Raw genomic sequence first — 17,177 nt, forward strand, 5'->3', positions numbered from 1 at the left:
CAGTGAGGATTCTGACACTCTCAAAGCTCCGCCTCCTCCTAACTGCACATCACTTACTGGTGATCTGCACAGCCCGGTCCGTCCTGTAGTCCTCCAGGTCGGGTTCATCCAGGTCCTCTGGGAAGTTGTACTCGGGGTCGTCGTCATCTTCGGCCTCTTCTGAAAACAAACATCAGCTGTTTGCCGTTAGACAAAACCATAACCTTCCTTTTCAACTCAAAAACATTTTTCTGAGCTTGTTTTCCATTTACGACATATCAATAAAGTTTGTCCAATCCTGGATGTTCACCATCAGCATGCTTCAGCAGCTTGACTTTTAAAGGTTAAAAAAAAAAAAAAAAAAAAAACAGGTTCACAATTGGTAAATGGACTGATTCTTATATAGTGCTTTTCTACTCTCCCGGAGTACTTGAAGCTCTTTATGCAACATGCCACATTCACCCAATCACACCCATTCTCGCAAGGACTTTGTCTAAACTGAGTGCTTTCTAACGACATTCACACACTACAATGGATGCATCGGAGAGCAACTTGGGGTTAGGATACTTGACATGCAGACTGGAGGAGGCAAGGATAAAACCACCAACCAATCAGTAGGTGACCTGTTCTACCTCCTGAGCTACAGCCACCCCACCACATTTAAAATTTGAAGCCTCGAGCAGCCAGCGCCATCATGACCTCTAACCTTCAAAGTCGGGGGCCATTAGGCCCTGCAGCCACTTTGCCCAATGGCGGTCCTCCTCCCGCTGGGCAGTGCTTTCATCGTACATGTCGGCCGTTATGTCAGGAGGCAGAAGCTCCGCCTCCAGCTGACCCAGAGGTACGTCTACCAGAGGATGCTTGGAGCGTGTGCGGTACGCCAAACTGCTGGAGCCATTATCAACGCCACCATCAACATCAGATTTCCTGTCCAGAGACTGAAACACACACACAGGTGCAAGATCAAACCAGACGGGACACATCACAGGTATTTACCCCCCATCCTTTTAATAAGGTGAGAACACAAAGTCTGATATCACACAGGTCCTTCAGTAACAGGAAGTGTTTAAAAAGAGTTTGATATGCTGTTCCCTGGTGTTGCCTGGTTAGATATGTTACCTGACTGTAGGTGTAGGAGGGGCTGCAGTCCAACTCCTCATCAACAGCCTTGAGTCTCTCCAGGAAGGACGATTCAGGAGGAGGGAGGAGCTGAGGCGCGCAGGTGGAACTCATCTGGTCGTGCGGGTTTCCTTCATATCTCTAAGCAATAAGCCAGAGGTCAGAGCAGCTTGCAGGGTCAGAGGTCACTGTACCACTTTGTGGTGGTCAGACATCAGCAAACCTGCAGGGAGCTGTCCATCCTCAGGTGTGTTGGAGACTTGTTCTGGGAGCCCAGGTGCATTCTGGGAGGTGAAGCCAAGCTGTCAGCATCACTGAGGAATGTCTGTCAAGATGAAAAGGTTTGTACAGACGGAAGTCCTGAAATTTTCATTTATGCAAGTTCTGACACTCCGAGTGAGTGTGTGTGTGTTTGTATGTGGCATCATGTTTGAGCGAGAAATGAGGCCTCACAGAGTGTCAGAGTCACCTGCTGCAGGTGAGACTGCACAGGTGCTCTTCATCCTGTTTCTGGTTCTCAGAGTTTGGATTAGTGTCTCTTACTCTTAGCACAAAAAGTAACTTTGTCTCATTGTGTCTTTATTCCTCCTGGGTTTTTTGCAGGGTTTTCTACCAACATACTGATAACCTGGATCTCACATGTGTGACATCATGACTGCACAGTGAGGTCAGTTTCCTGAGGACAGCAGCAAGGCGAAAGGTTAAAGACTCACCTCCTCAGTTGTATCTTCCTCCTCTTCTTCATCAGGACAATACTCTTCATCAGATGAGTCTTCATTATCCTCAAGTTCAATGTCAATAAACTGAGGGGCCTGCGGGACAGACAGGTACGAGGGTAAAGCGTCACTGAAACTGACAACATTTCAAATCCAACTTAAAACATTTCAACACAGGCTGATGAGTTTACCTTGTTCACTGCAGACAGACCCCGGTTCACAGGCTGAAAGCAGACACACAGGTCAGGCTCACAGGTAAACTGTCAGAGAAGATTGTGGGATGCTGAACTCACCTGAAGGCTCTGTTTGAGTCTGGACCGAGTCCAGATCTTTGGCTCCTGATGAGAGACAGGCAGAAAGATATGTATTTTACATACATACAGAAAAAAGCAACAAATGCCTGACAGATACAGGTAGACACCAACAGGTGAACAAACTCACAAACATGGGGAGGTCCTGAGTGTCTCTGATTGCCGCTTTCATCATGGCAACCACACGCTCATCAGTGATCACCTCCTGAAACACACACATGTCTGAGTGTACGTGTTAGTGTGCGTTAAAGTGTGTGTGTGTGGTGGCGTGCTGCTCACGTGCAGGATGGCGCGCACGTTGCTGGATGTCAGGTTCAGCTGTTTGGACTTCCTGTCCAGGTCAATATCCAGTCGTCCCAGTTCATCATCGCTAGTCTCGACGGTGACCGCTCTCTCTCCCATCATCCGCCCACCTGAACAGGAAAGTCCGGGTGTGAACAAACGCTAGCTCTGCCTCCTTTAGCTGATCTTTACACAGCACAGAGGGAGGGTAACTCCCTGTAACCCTCCCCTGTGCAGATCAAATGCGGCCTGCACACAGACTGAACCAGCCAATCAGATCAATCAATCTTTATTTATAAAGCACTTTTCATACAAAAAGAAATGTAGCACAAAGTGCATTACATGGTTAAAAGCAGCCCACCCCACCCTCCAACTCACTCCCCACACTCTCAGTAACATAAACGATGTGAATACACACATACCCCCCCCCCCCCCACACACACACACTTAAAGAGTAAAATTGGGCTGGGTATGCATGAGCCATTTACCATTTACCACTATGGTAAATGGCCTGCATTTATATAGCGCTTCACACTACATTCAGTCATCCACCCATTCACACACTGGTGATGGCAGCTACATTGTAGCCACAGCTGCCCTGGGGCGCACTGACAGAGGCAAGGCTGCCGGACACTGGCGCCACCGGGCCCTCTGACCACCACCAGTAGGCAAACATGGGGTTAGTATCTTGCCCAAGGATATTTGGCATGCAGTCAGGAGGCAGCCTGGGATCGAACCACCGACCTTCTGATTAGTGGCTGACCTGCTCTGCCACCTGAGCTACAGCCACCCGATATATAATAACAGGGAGCCATCTGCACCGGGAGCCGGTCACAGACCGCAGCCTCCGGGCTGGGCACACAGCAGGAAGGAGGCAAAGGAGCCCCCCAGAGACCCAGCAGCCACGGTCGATCGCCCGGTGCAGAGAGCGCCCTCCGAGGAAACACTGGAGATATGACACAATAGGACATGTACAGGGTAAAACGATAAAATAAATAAGAACGGGATACAATATAAATATAAATATAAATAGAGTAAGAAGATTAAAAAATGAATAAGAATAAAATCAATAAATATTAGGTAAAGCCTAAATTAATAATAGAATAACAGGATAGAATAAATAAGCATAAAATAAATAAACGCTAAGTAAAAGCTAAATTAAAAAGGTGGGTCTTGAGCCTGTTCTTAAAAACATGTACGTTCTCTGCGGCCCTGAGCTCCTCCGGCAGGCTGTTCCACAGACGAGGACCATACCACTGAAAAGCTGCCTCTCCGTGAGCATGTGTCCTGACTTTAGGGACAATCAAAAGGCCAGTACCAGAGGACCTCAGGGTCCGCGAGGGTTCATATGGTAAAAGCAGATCTGAGAGATAAGAAGGCCCAAGACCATTAAGACATTTAAAAACCAATAAAAGAACTTTAAAATCGATCCTGAAACACACAGGGAGCCAGTGCAGCGATTCTAAAACCGGTGTAATGTGGGCCCGCCCTCTGGTCTTCGTCAGCACACGAGCTGCCGAGTTTTGCAAAAGTTGTAAAGTTGAAATATTCTTCTTAGGAAGACCAGAGAGCAGGGCATTACAGTAATCAATGCGACTGGTAATAAAAGCATGCATCAGCATCTCCGTGTTGGCCCGAGAGAGAATAGGGCGACTCTGGCTATATTTTTTAGATGATAAAATCCAATTTTGGTTACATGTTTAATATGTGGGATAAAACCAAGCTCAGAGTCAAAAATAACACCCAGGTTTTTCACTTGTAGCGAAGGACATAGTGAAAATGCCTCTAATTTAGACAAGAGTTTCTCTCTCTGAGCCTCAGGACCAACGATTAAAACTTCAGTTTTGTCCTGGTTAAGCTGTAAAAAGTTTTCTGCCATCCAAGATCGTATATCTAAGATACAGTTAAAAAGGGCATCCATTGGTCTGGTGTCATCAGGAGACAAGGAGATGTACAGCTGAGTGTCATCAGCGTAACTGTGGAAGTTCACTCCATGCCTCCTGATGACACTGCCGAGAGGCAACATATACAAATTAAAAAGTACAGGGCCTAGAACCGACCCTTGAGGCACACCACATGTCATTCTATGGATCTTAGAGGAGCATGTATCCATGCTCACCATAAAAGTTCTGTCAGAGAGACAGGAAGTGAACCAGTTGTGTACAGCACCAGAGAGGCCCACCATGTGTTTCAATCTGTTTAAAAGAATAGCGTGGTCTACTGTATCAAAGGCTGCGCTTAGATCCAGCAGCACCAGGACTGAGAGCTTTTGGGAGTCCCAGTTACATCTAAGATCATTTAAAACCTTTAGGAGAGCCGTCTCTGTGCTGTGGTTCACCCTAAATCCAGACTGGAATATCTCCAGGATCTGTCTATCATTGAGAAAATCAGTAATCTGAGTAAAAACAAGTTTTTCTAAGACTTTACTTAAAAATGGTAAGTTGGATACAGGTCTGTAGTTATTAAAATCATTACAATCCAAATTGCTCTTCTTCAGAAGGGGCCTCACCACCGCCGTTTTAAAGGCAGCAGGGAAGACACCCAACTGAAGAGAGCAATTCATCATGTATAAAAGCTCAGCCTCAAAAAATCCATAAAGTGTTTTAAAGAGTGAAGAAGGGATTGGATCTAAAGGACATGTGGTGGGTCTCACTGTGGAGAAAACCTTCTGAAAGTTCTCAGCATTAACCAGGACAAAGCTGTCCAGTGTCTCCTCAGGTACAATCGGGCCCTCAGATGTATTTAAAATCATATCGCGATTAGATAAAATATCAGATCTGATGGCGCTGACGTTTCCCCTGAAGTGGTCTGCAAACTGCTCACAGAGCGAGTCTGTGGGGGTTCTTTGGGAGCTGTTAAAATCAGGGTTAAATAAATGATCTATGGTGGAAAAGAGGACCTTGGGATTATTTTTGTTATTACTGATTATTTTGGCGAAGTATGAATTTCTTGAGTTCCTTAGTGTATTATTGTACATTTTAAGTTGCTCCCAAAATATTTGACGGTTGATAGTGTTTTTATTTTTCCTCCATCTCCTTTCTGCTGCGCTGCAATTTCTTTTGAGTTTTTTGACTTCTTCGTTTCTCCAGGGTGATGCATGTTTTACGTTAATCTTTTTGGTGGTGAGTGGAGCAACGGAGTCAAGGCTTTTCTTCAGTTTGCTGTTGAAATGATTAAAAATCAAATCGCAGGGTACAGGTAAAATCACAGGGGGGCATTCGTCTAAAACCCTGGTAAGATTTGCAGCCACTTCAGAGGTTAGATAGCGCCTCCTCACAGTTCGCACCGAGGTCTCCCGCTGAATAAAACCGGTGATGTTAAAAAACACACAGTAGTGGTCAGAGACAGCCAAGTCAACAACAGAGGACACGCTGGTGGACAGCCCATGGGTGATGACCAGGTCCAGAGTGTGTCCTCTGTTGTGAGTCGGCTGCGTGACGTGCTGGTAAAATCCAAACAGTGAAGAATGTTTAAGAATTCTTTTGATGCAGGGTCAGAAGGATTATCTATGTGCAGGTTAAAATCACCGGTTAAAATTATCATATTATATTTTGAGTGTATGTTTGTTAAAAATTCTGAGAATTCCTTGATAAAAGCAGCGCTGTCTTCAGGTGGTCTATAAATTGTGACAGATAAAACTGGAGGGCTGCTGAAAACAATAGCATGGAATTCAAAAGTGGTAAAATGATCAACCCTGGTGAATTCATCCTTCCTTTTAAACACCATTAGATATAATGACATCACCTGAGACAGGTGTGGCATCCTCTTCTTGTGTGTCAGTGGGATGTCCTGTCTGCAGCTGCCTGTCCATCCCTCTGTTTGTCCTCAAACATTTGACCTCCAGAAGACAGACATCTTCCTCAGCGATACGCCGCATCGCCATCGTCTGAAACACAGAGAGCAATGAGACCGTTACTGATTGAGATCAACAAAATCATCAATATGGGAACTCCACCTTCAGCTGCTGATACATTCTTTAATCTGAATGAAGGTTTGAACTCTGATGTTCTTCACACCCAGCTTATGTCCTATTGATCAATCAGAGATGTTTATCATTTTATAAAATCTGAGCATAAAGGCTTAAACTTGACAGCCAGCTTATGATGAAACAGGTGATCACTGAACAGCTGGAGTCAGCTGGCAGACGAATAAGTTGCTGATAAACAGAGGGTTAGGTTAGGGTCCCTCTAGCAAGATTTACCTAATAAAGTATCCAAACTAAACCATTTACAGCTAGATTTGGAAATAAAACAGTGTGTTAAAGTAAGTAAGTGAAAAGACTGAATAACCAAGCTCAAGCTCAGCATTCAGGTTACAGTTCGGTGCTTCTCCGGGAACGGTGTGACCACTGTGACCGATGAGGTCGTCGACGTTACGGCGAGCCGGGGCTCCAGCGCTGTGCTAACTCAGGGACCGCAGAGTTCCAGCATCAGCACGGGACCTACCGGGAGCTTCACGGTGTTATGGTGGATCCACACAGAGCCGATTAAAGCTCAAGCTCAAACTGCTCAGCAAACATAAACATGTTGGTGTTTGTGTGTGTGTGAGAGAGAAAGCTAATGTTAGCTTAGCTCACACACTGAGCAGGCGCAGTATGGTTTGTTTAGCGCGTATTGCTCCAAGATCAATAAATAAAACGGGACCCATTGCCCAGGAGACAGAACCGATCACACGGACGGAAGGAAAGGACTCACCGTCAGGCTGAAACCGACAGCCATCTTTTACGCTCTCATCTTCCGATGTTTGCTCCGTTAGCCTGTTAGCTTAGCTTCTGTTCCGCCAACATCAATACCACTTCCGGGGCGACAAGTGGTATTGATGACCTCAGGAACCTCATCTGCCTGCCAACTCTCCTCTCTCATTCAAAGGTTCTAATTCAAAGCATTAATTAAAGATAAAGATGTTCACTGGGCTAACTCAGAAGACGTAAAGAAGAAAAAAACTTTAGCTCTTTCAAGTAAAGAGTGGAAAGGAGTGCAGTTCTTGTAGAATGTGTGCCAGGTGTATTCAATTACAGACAAAATGTTCAAATTCACATATATGTATTGTTCACTGGCAGTAAAGATGTTACATTTTTTTCATATATTTCTAATAATCTTGCTGTCAATAACAACTGACAATAAGACAACAAATTTTTAACTTCATTAAATTGAAAATTATGTATGTCAGTGTAGTAGTGTTAAATGCTTACCAGGTTCAGATGCAAATGAGGAAACTCCACTCAGGCAAGTCTGCTGGACCAGATGGAGTGAGTCTCCTCAAGGCCTGTGCCCCCCAGCTGTGTGGAGTCTTCCATAAACTGTTCATGCTGAGTCTGAAGAGGGTCCCAGTGCTGTGGAAGACATCAAGCCTCGTCCCTGTACCAAAGATGCCACGTCCCAGTGGCCCCCAGGATAACAGGCCTGTGACACTGACCTCCCACATCATGAAGACCCTGGAAAGGCTCATCCTGGACCAGCTCTCACCCATTGTCAGACCACATCAGGATCCCATTCAATTTGCTTACCAGCCCCGTCTCACAGGACGCCATCATCTATCTGCTCAATCGTGTCTACATCCACCCGGACCAGCCGGCGAGCACTGTGAGGTTCATGTTTTTTTTACTTTTCCAGTGCTTGGTGATAAGCTAACAGCGATGCAGGTGGATGCTTCTCTGGTGTCCTGGATTGTTGATTACCTGACAGGAAGACCACAATATGTACGTCTTCCACATTGTGTGTCTGACAAGGTGATCAGCAACACAGGGGCACCACAGGGGACTGTCCTCTCCCCCTTCCTCTTCACCCTGTTTCAATCCAGGGGGTCAGTGTTGACATTGTGGAGGACTATAAATACCTTGGAGTACACATTGACAATAAACTGGACTGGGCTAAAAACACCACAGCATTTTACAGGAAGGGCCAGAGTTGTCTCTATTTTTGAGGCGACTGAGGTTCTTCAACATCTGCTGGACAATGCTAAGGATTTTCTATGAGTCTGTTGTGGCCAGTGCGATCCTCTACGCCGTGATGACGTAGGCGCATGCATGTGTGGCCTGGTCACAGCTCTTTCAGCATGGTCAGAGGACAGGTGATCTAGCAGGCGCGCAACACACACAGCTCAGACCTCTGTGTTTCAATTTATTGCAGATGTTGCAGCGACTTACAGTAAAGAGCCCAGAGATCCAGTGCTGTCTCCTGCCTCTTATTTATATGCCAGAACACAACGCATCGACAGGCGTAACACACACACAAAAGGGTTACCTCAGCATATAGAGTTCTTCAGTAAAAAGGATATCTATTGCCCAGTCATAGTTATACACTGAAGTTTCATTTGAGCAGACTAGCTGACATGTGGGTGCCCTCTAAGGGCCAAGAAATATATTTCTTTTTACATGTTTGGCTGCTACGTGATCATGTGGAAAGGGTAAAATTCTATTCTTGTTAACAATATTAAATTTCAAGACTATTATTATACAGCGGCATGAATGTAACTAAAGAATCCTACTTTGATAAAAGTTAGAGAATGTATTTGAATAAAAGCTACGTTTTTCACTTGTTTCAGAAACAGCATTGTCTTTTGTTTGCTCAAAATGCATTGTGTGGAAATTAGCACACTAGTAAAGACTGTGACAAGGACTGCTACAGTGTAGATAATGTAGGCCAAATTAAGCAATCACTTTGCATCAAACTGAATCTCTTTTATGCTTAATCAAAGGCATTTTTATAAATGCACATTAAACATCATGGGAGACTGAGAGTAATTTAATTAGATCCAAAGATCTCTGAACAGGTATATGTACAAAATAACTACATTTCCTCATGACTTCTAAAGCCAAAGAAATGCACTTGAAATTTTTAATTGGCACGTATCCTCGCAGTGACTTTTTTGAACAGACTGAAACTTCTGCTCACTTATTTTTCAAATGTATGTATGTAGAACCTATAAGGTACATGACTGGCTTCTCCTATTGAAGCCATCATTAAAAAGGACATTATTTACAGATTCATTATGAACAATAGTAAATATGACTTTATGGTGAATGTTATTCAACATATGAAAGTGAAACCAATATTTCGAGGATTTCATAACAATTTCCATTCGTTTTTCAAACCCGTTACAATTATGAAAACGACAACAACAACAATTATATTATAAAGATAAAACTAAGAAGCTTACCATGTACATACCCAACAAAGGTTTCTCCACCAAACAATAAGTGATGCTTTGCTTGGGGATAAAATAATTATTATCCCACACTGTTGTAGTAATAATAACAATTATTATCATCATCATCATCATCTTTTTAAAAGGTCAATTCCATTTTCATAAAGAAAAGGAAAACCACAAATTACTTACCGTTAATTGAAAAAATGAAAACAAAATTGAAAATTAAAAGGAAGGCTTTAATCTTTTCATTTAAAAATATTTCAGGTTTCATCTCATCTTTTATTAAAAATGAAATTGCTGACTGTCATCACCTATAATTTAAATTCTTGGCACCACGAATGGTAAATAATCTTTTTTTAGGTATCTTGACAGATGACATGCTCTTTGTCTCCCACCCATTTTATTGTTTTTCTAGCAGTACGTTGGTCTTTTTTCACAACATTTTGATGTCCAACCTTTTTTAAAACAAACCTTTGTTGTTCTGAGCTTTCACATTGTGTAAAATAACTTTGTTTTTTTTTTTAATCAAATGCCTTTTGGGGGGGGGGGGTTAGGTAGCTAAATTGGCTTGCCTACAGAAAAATTCATTACTTTACTTTATATTTATCAAAGCCTGAGGAAGACACACGACTTAAATACAACAGTCAGAGACAGGCTTAAGGTAAAACTCATAAAATGACCTTTTATTAGCATGTCAAAGTCCAAACACGAAAACCACAGAAACACATGTAAGTAAGCCAACACAATGACAAAGAGAATCTGAGACTATACATGCATTAGAAACACATGGGTGTATGAAGCACACCTTAAACTTACCAAGGACAAAACATAAGAGACAAGAGACTCACAAAATAAAACAGGAAGCAACATAACAGGAAACAAAGACAAAGACTTAACAACACAATACAAGAAAACATTGGATGACAGAAATCAGCTCACATGGAATCAAATACAAGGTCTTTACCTCTAACAGGAACTAGGATTCCTAAAAATCAACAACTAAAAATTTTATAATGCTCGTGGAAAAACATCATTGCACTCTATAATGGACAATCAGTTCTGACCAAATGGAGTTTGGTTAGATACTGATTGCCAATTTACTTCAGTAATTGAACTTAAGTTTAGCCACGAAACTGAAAGCTTAATGAAAATATCGAACAAAAACATCCACTAAAAGAATAAAAAAAAAAAAAACAAGTAAGAGCGTACTGAAAGAGAAAACAATCTCAATGGGTCCAAACTTTCAGTGCACAATATCCTATCAGGTGTATTTGGATAAAATACCAAAAGAAAAAAACAATTCTTCAGACAATTCTTTTGGGGCTCTTATTTCACCCCAATTCCAACCAAAAGTGTCACCAAAAAGCAAATGTTTCCCAGAAAGAACAGACCGATCAGCAGACCATCAATTTTTACCTAACAAAACAATGTAATTCAATTAAAAGATCATTGCAGTGTTATGGTGATTAATTGTTATTTGCTTTTATATTTCTTTCAACTTACCGATTCTGATTCCATTTCTACACTAGCACTGCCTGAAATCCAGAGCAGAAACAACAGTTAAAAAGGGCACAACCAACCACCCGAGTGTTTCCTCATCTGAATCTTATTTTTCAGTTTACTTCAGATTAGTTCTGGCTTGTTTTTAATTATTTGATTTATACCGGTAGATTAAGTTATTTGATTTCAGCTTTCATTTAATTTTAAATTTGTTTACATATTCATTTACATATGATTTAAACAGTTTAAAATCATAAAATATGTGATTTCTTTTAACAATAATAATAATAATAATGCATTAACAATTACATTAACCATTTAGCCATATACACACTCCCAGTTTCTTTTGGCCTATACTAGACTAACAAACAGTTCAATGGCCAAGTAAAGGCCTGTTCCCTTTTCATGTCATGAAATAATTAAGCTTTTTAAGTGTAGTTTTAAATATGACTGAAAAAGAGAGAGAGTAAGGGAGGGAGGCCAATATTGGACTGAAAACTAAAATAGAAAAGACTTGAGAGGAGCCAAATCTGGAATACTCCTAGAAAGAATGAATGTCCCTGAGAGGAGCATGTTTTGAGAGGGGTTACACTATAGAACAGTAAGGTTGATTAGACTTTGTCAGAAAACTTTTCAGGAAAAGTTCTGGAAAAAAAAGAGAAAAAAGATTTTTTGTACTAGAATGATGAGATGAGGAGGAGAAAAAACCTTTAACCTTTACATGCACTTTTCTAAGTGATGATTACTTATAATGAGGAAAAACAAAGATTTACCTTTCTCCTTAGATTTCCCATTATGAACCTCCAACATGATGTAAAAGAGAGCTTCCCAGGCAAGAAAGCCACCCATGACTTTCATTAACTATCCATCACTGCTGTCAATCAAGTTCAGGCCTGTAAATATGGCTCCCACTGTGTAACACAAAGAAACAAATATTTAAGACCAACAGCACGGGTGACGGTGTGTCTGCTTTGGAAAATAAATTAGAATTTATTAAAGAGTGCAGAACAGCATGAAGTAGAACAAAGGCTTACCAGCTAAAGATTTTCTTATCACTGCATTCAAAAAAATGTGATGTGTTGAACACAGAAATATGTGTTCAATATAAATAAAAAGTCAATTTTGCCTTTTACAAAAATATAAGGTTAGTGTAATGTTAGATTTTGCATTACTACCTATGACTGAGACCTCAAAGGTAATTCCTCGACCGCTTCAGTAACAGCCTGGTTGATTTTAACAAGTTAAGTAAATTTGCGGTCAATTTAGACTCAATTCAAAATCTCCTACTTGGGATGAACACTAAATGTAAATAGCTGACTTTCTAAATAAACCTATCCATCTTTGCGAGGTCAATTTTTGCTTTCACTAAATTCCAAATGTTTAGCCATAATTAGCTTAGCTGTCCTACTCTTGTTACTGCTCTTTCCTACTGCTGTTACAATCAAATGAACATCTCTGCAAAGATAAATTAGCTGAGACCTTAGGTTGATGGTAGTTACTAGCAAACACAGAAACTTACATAAACTATATAGTACAGTTCTATGATACATCACCAAATAGAACAATTTGTGGCAATGCAGACAAGCAGAGAAACAGTTTAATTAGTTTAATTTGCTCACTTGATCGGAGGTGTGTTTCCTGCAGATATACAACATCGGATCTCAATGATTTTAAATGAGTAAAAACCCTTGTGCGTTTAACCGGATTATTTATACCTTTAACCCATCCATCCATCCATTTTCATCCGCTTTATCCGAGGCCGGGTCGCGGGGGCAGCAGCATAAGCAAAGAGGCCCAGACCTCCCTCTCCCCAGCCACCTCCTCCAGCTTATCCGGGGGAACACCAAGGCGTTCCCAGGCCAGCCGAGAGATATAATCTCTCCAGCGTGTCCTGGGTCTGCCCCGGGGCCTCCTCCCGGTGGGACATGCCTGGAACACCTCACCCAGGAGGCGCCCAGGGGGCATCCTTGTCAGATGCCCGAACCACCTCAGCTGGCTCCTTTCGATGTGGAGCAGCAGCTGCTCTACTCTGAGCCCCTCCCGGATGGCCGAACTTCTCACCCTATCTCTAAGGGAGAGGCCAGCCACCCTTCGGAGGAAGCTCATTTCTGCCGCTTGTATCCGCGATCTCGTTCTTTCGGTCACTACCCACAGCTCGTGGCCATAGGTGAGGGTAGGTTCGTAGATCAACCGGTAAATTGAGAGCTTCGCTTTTACACTCAGCTCCCTCTTCACCACGACGGACCGGTGCAGCGTCCGCATTACTGCAGCTGCAGCCCCAATCCGTCTGTCGATCTCCGGCTCCCTTCTCCCATCACTCGCGAACAAGACCCCGAGATACTTGAACTCCTCCACTTGGGGCAGGAACTCATCCCCGACCCGGAGTGGGCACTCCACCCTTTTCCGGCTGAGAACCATGGCCTCAGATTTGGAGGTGCTGATCCTCATTCCTGCTGCTTCACACTCGGCTGCGAACCGCTCCAGTGCGAGCTGGAGGCCCTCACCCGATGAAGCCAACAGAACCACATCATCCGCAGAAATCAGAGATGAGATTCTGAGGCCACCAAAGCAAAAGCCCTCCGCCCCTTGGCTGCGCCTAGAAATCCTGTCCATAAAAATTATGAACAGAACCGGAGACAAAGGGCAGCCCTGGCGGAGCCCATCACCCACCGGGAACGAGTCCGACTTATTGCCGGCAATGCGAACCAAGCTCTTGCAACGGTTGTATAGGGATCGAATGGCCTGTAGCAATGGGCCAGACACCCCATACTCCCGCAGCACCTCCCACAGGACACCCCGAGGGACACGGTCGAATGCCTTCTCCAAGTCCACAAAACACATGTAGACTGGTTGGGCAAACTCCCATGCACCCTCAAGTATCCTCGAGAGGATAAAGAGCTGGTCCAGTGTTCCGCGACCAGGACGAAAACCGCATTGTTCCTCCTGTATCCGAGGTTCGACTAGCGGACGAACTCTCCTTTCCAGCACCCTGGCATAGACTTTCCCAGGGAGGCTGAGGAGTGTGATCCCCCTGTAGTTGGAACACACCCTCCGGTCCCCCTTCTTAAAGATGGGGACCACCACCCCAGTCTGCCAGTCCACAGGTACTGCCCCTGATCTCCACGCAACATTGCAAAGGCGTGTCAACCAGGACAGCCCTACAACGTCCAGAGCCTTCAGGAACTCGGGGCGGACCTCATCAACACCAGGGGCTCTGCCACCAAGGAGTTGTTTAACTGCCTCAGTGACCTCGCCCCCGGAAATTGGCGGGTCATTCCCCTCATCCCCAGACTCTGCTTCCTCCTCGGAAGACGTGTCAGTGGGATTAAGGAGGTCCTCGAAGTATTCCTTCCACCGCCTGACAATTTTCTCAGTCGACGTCAACAGCGCTCCGCCAGCACTATACACAGTGCAGGTAGAGCACCGCTTTCCCCTCCTGAGACGCCTGACGGTTTGCCAGAATCTCTTCGAGGCAGTCCGAAAGTCTTTTTCCATGGCCTCTCCGAACTCCTCCCACACCCGGGTTTTTGCTTCAGCCACTGCCCGAGCCGCATTCCGCTTGGCCTGTCGATACCTGTCGGCTGCCTCCGGAGTCCCACAGGCTAACCAAGCCTGATAGGACTCCTTTAACATTCCAGCTTATAAGGCAAGGCAAGGCAAGGCAAGTTTATTTGTATAGCACAATTCAACAACAAGGTGATTCAAAGTGCTTTACAGAGACATTAGAAACAAGAACAAATAAAAAGCATGATTTAAAATTGATTAAAACAAGCAAATAAACTAACTAACTAATTAACAAACAAACAAACAAAACAGTATATAAAATCAAAACAGATAAAATCAGAAAAGTAGATAAAATCAGTAGTTAAATGTAAGTTTTGAAATTTAAGCTTAAAAGTGTGGATTTGGTGCTTTATTCAAATGCAGCTGAGAACAGGTGAGTCTTCAACCTGGATTTAAATAAACTGAGTGTTTCAGCTGATCTGAGGCTTTCTGGGAGTTTGTTCCAGATATAAGGAGTATAAAAGCTGAATGCAGCTTCTCCGTGTCTGGTTCTGACTCTGGGAACTGATAAAAGACCGGATCCAAATGACCTGAGGGATCTGGAAGGTTCATACTGGGTCAGGAGGTCATTGATGTATTTTGGTCCTAAACCATTCAGAGCTTTATAGACCAGCATCAGAACTTTAAAACTATAAAACGAAGAGCAGATGACTTTGCGAGCTTGCCATTCAGGTACCAAAATGCAGGTGCAGAAAAAATATGTCCCAACCTCTGGAATAATAAATCTTTCGTGCTTGAATCGATCCGGTCCAATATCCTCTTTTCAGAGCTAGCAATAGCTCTCATAATCTCACTCATGTCATGGGGTGGTGCCTCCGGTCTGTCCTCAGCATGGTCCTGTCAGGATCTGACGGAATTTTACTCGTGCTACCCTCAGTGCCCTTTTAAGCTCCGTTATTGGTGCATTTTTATCCCTCTGACGTCTGTTATTCAGGCCGAAGGATAGAACCAGTTTCTCCACCGATGTGTCAATGTCCGCTTTATCCAGAAGGATCTCTGCATGGGCCCATTTGGCTCCTGGAAAGCTGTCAATTTGGACTCCCTCCGCAACATAAGGAGGAATCAAGCCCACATTGGTGTCTCCAATAATCACCGATGCTTCCCTTGTGTGCAGTCTCCACTCTCTGGGCTTTGTCTTTGTACTTAAATGTGTCGTCGGGGTGCATACCTTTTGTCCAACTGAAGCTGTGTTGGTCTTACTGGGGGTGGATTCCCCCTGTATGAGGCCCATGGCCTCCATGCTATGTTGAAGCTGAATGGCGGGAGAAGATGTCCCCCCAGAAGAAGCCCCACGACGTGCTGTAGGGATTTTCCTCACCCTCTGGTCTCTCGGCGCCACGTGATTGGGCTCTGGTTCCTGTAGATGTACAGGGGGAGTGGCAGGTCTCAGATCGCCGTCTCTTACCTCCTCCGTCCCACTGGAGAGTGGCTGGTCACCTCCAATCGGGTCAGACGTCGTAGAAGCCATAACTTTGGGTGCAGTGTTAGTTGTGGGTGGAGTATGTACTTGCGGCTGATGATGTGGTTCCGTCGATCCAATAGTCGCCCGCAAGTCTGTCAGCTTAGCCACAATGAGAGCCTCAGTTTGCTCCAAAGATTCAGGCTGCAAACGGCGGCCCAGATTCCTTTTGGCCCAGGATGCCGCTATCTCAAACGGGCCTCTCCAGTCCTGTTCAGGAAACTCAAAAAGAGTCTTAACTGCCTCCTCCATGCAATCATTATAATGTTTACGGAGGATTATGATGGTTGTATGAGCCCAGTTCTTAGCATTGTCCTCAATTAGAGTCTGCACTTCACTATTGGGGATATCTGGCTTAATCACAGTCATTAGATTATGAGCTATCTTGTTCAGAGAGGGAGGAGGAATGTCCCCCGAAACATTCTTTAAATGGTGCACTGCCTTAATGAGTTTATGGATAATGCGAACCTTTGCTGAGAAGTCAGGATCATCTGATTGTATTTTCTTCTGTGGAGGTTCGGCCCGGTCCGTTCGGGAGGAATTGACATACCGTTTATGCCGAGTTGGTTCACGTTCAGGTCGTTTTCTCTGGTGGGCAGCGTAGCGGTCCACGATCCGTGGCTCTCCGCTCCATTTTCGCTGCCGCGGGCGGAAAAAGCCTCTCTCATCCACGTTTCTGGCCCTCCTGGAGACCGGGGCGTAGGCTGTGTGATCGCTGCACAGGAGGGACGGTGCCCGTCTATTCGGCCTTCCACGGCCCGACGCCCGTCCCTTACGGTGGTCAGGGTTAGGGGTTAGGGGTTAGGTATTAGGAACATGAGCTTTTGTTAGTCCGTCAATATGGTTTAGGTGCACTGGCAACAGAGGTCCATGGTATTCCACCCATTTACTCCTGCATCCCCTGTACTTGAAAACTCTATTCTCCACTAATCCCCTGGCAGGTCTTTTTATATGCCTTATTGCATTATATTTGTAAAAAAATAAATAAACACATTTGAATATAGATGCATATACTGATATAATATTACTATTTCAAATATATTAATTAGTGATCCTGACAGTATTCACAATGGACTCATTTTTTGTATTTAAACATTG

The 17,177-nt window shown here is 44.0% G+C and overlaps 1 protein-coding gene across 1 annotated transcript in view; it reads right to left on the bottom strand.

Annotated features, from left to right (window-relative positions):
• gon4lb (gon-4 like b) overlaps positions 1-7,293 on the bottom strand; it is a 28,272-nt gene extending 20,979 nt beyond the window's left edge. The window contains exons 1-11 of the mRNA XM_026184197.1: positions 7,102-7,293; positions 6,152-6,293; positions 2,405-2,538; positions 2,256-2,330; positions 2,108-2,152; positions 2,006-2,038; positions 1,812-1,910; positions 1,322-1,423; positions 1,099-1,239; positions 686-917; positions 58-159 (exon numbers count right to left, since the gene is read on the bottom strand). Coding sequence (XP_026039982.1) covers positions 58-159; positions 686-917; positions 1,099-1,239; positions 1,322-1,423; positions 1,812-1,910; positions 2,006-2,038; positions 2,108-2,152; positions 2,256-2,330; positions 2,405-2,538; positions 6,152-6,293; positions 7,102-7,125 — 1,129 coding nt within the window. The 5' untranslated portion in view covers positions 7,126-7,293. The remainder of the gene's footprint in view (positions 1-57; positions 160-685; positions 918-1,098; positions 1,240-1,321; positions 1,424-1,811; positions 1,911-2,005; positions 2,039-2,107; positions 2,153-2,255; positions 2,331-2,404; positions 2,539-6,151; positions 6,294-7,101) is intronic.
• Between the last annotated feature and the right edge of the window lie 9,884 nt (positions 7,294-17,177).

The sequence above is a fragment of the Astatotilapia calliptera genome, chromosome 11 (assembly GCF_900246225.1).
Source record: "Astatotilapia calliptera chromosome 11, fAstCal1.2, whole genome shotgun sequence".
Taxonomy (NCBI): domain Eukaryota; kingdom Metazoa; phylum Chordata; class Actinopteri; order Cichliformes; family Cichlidae; genus Astatotilapia; species Astatotilapia calliptera.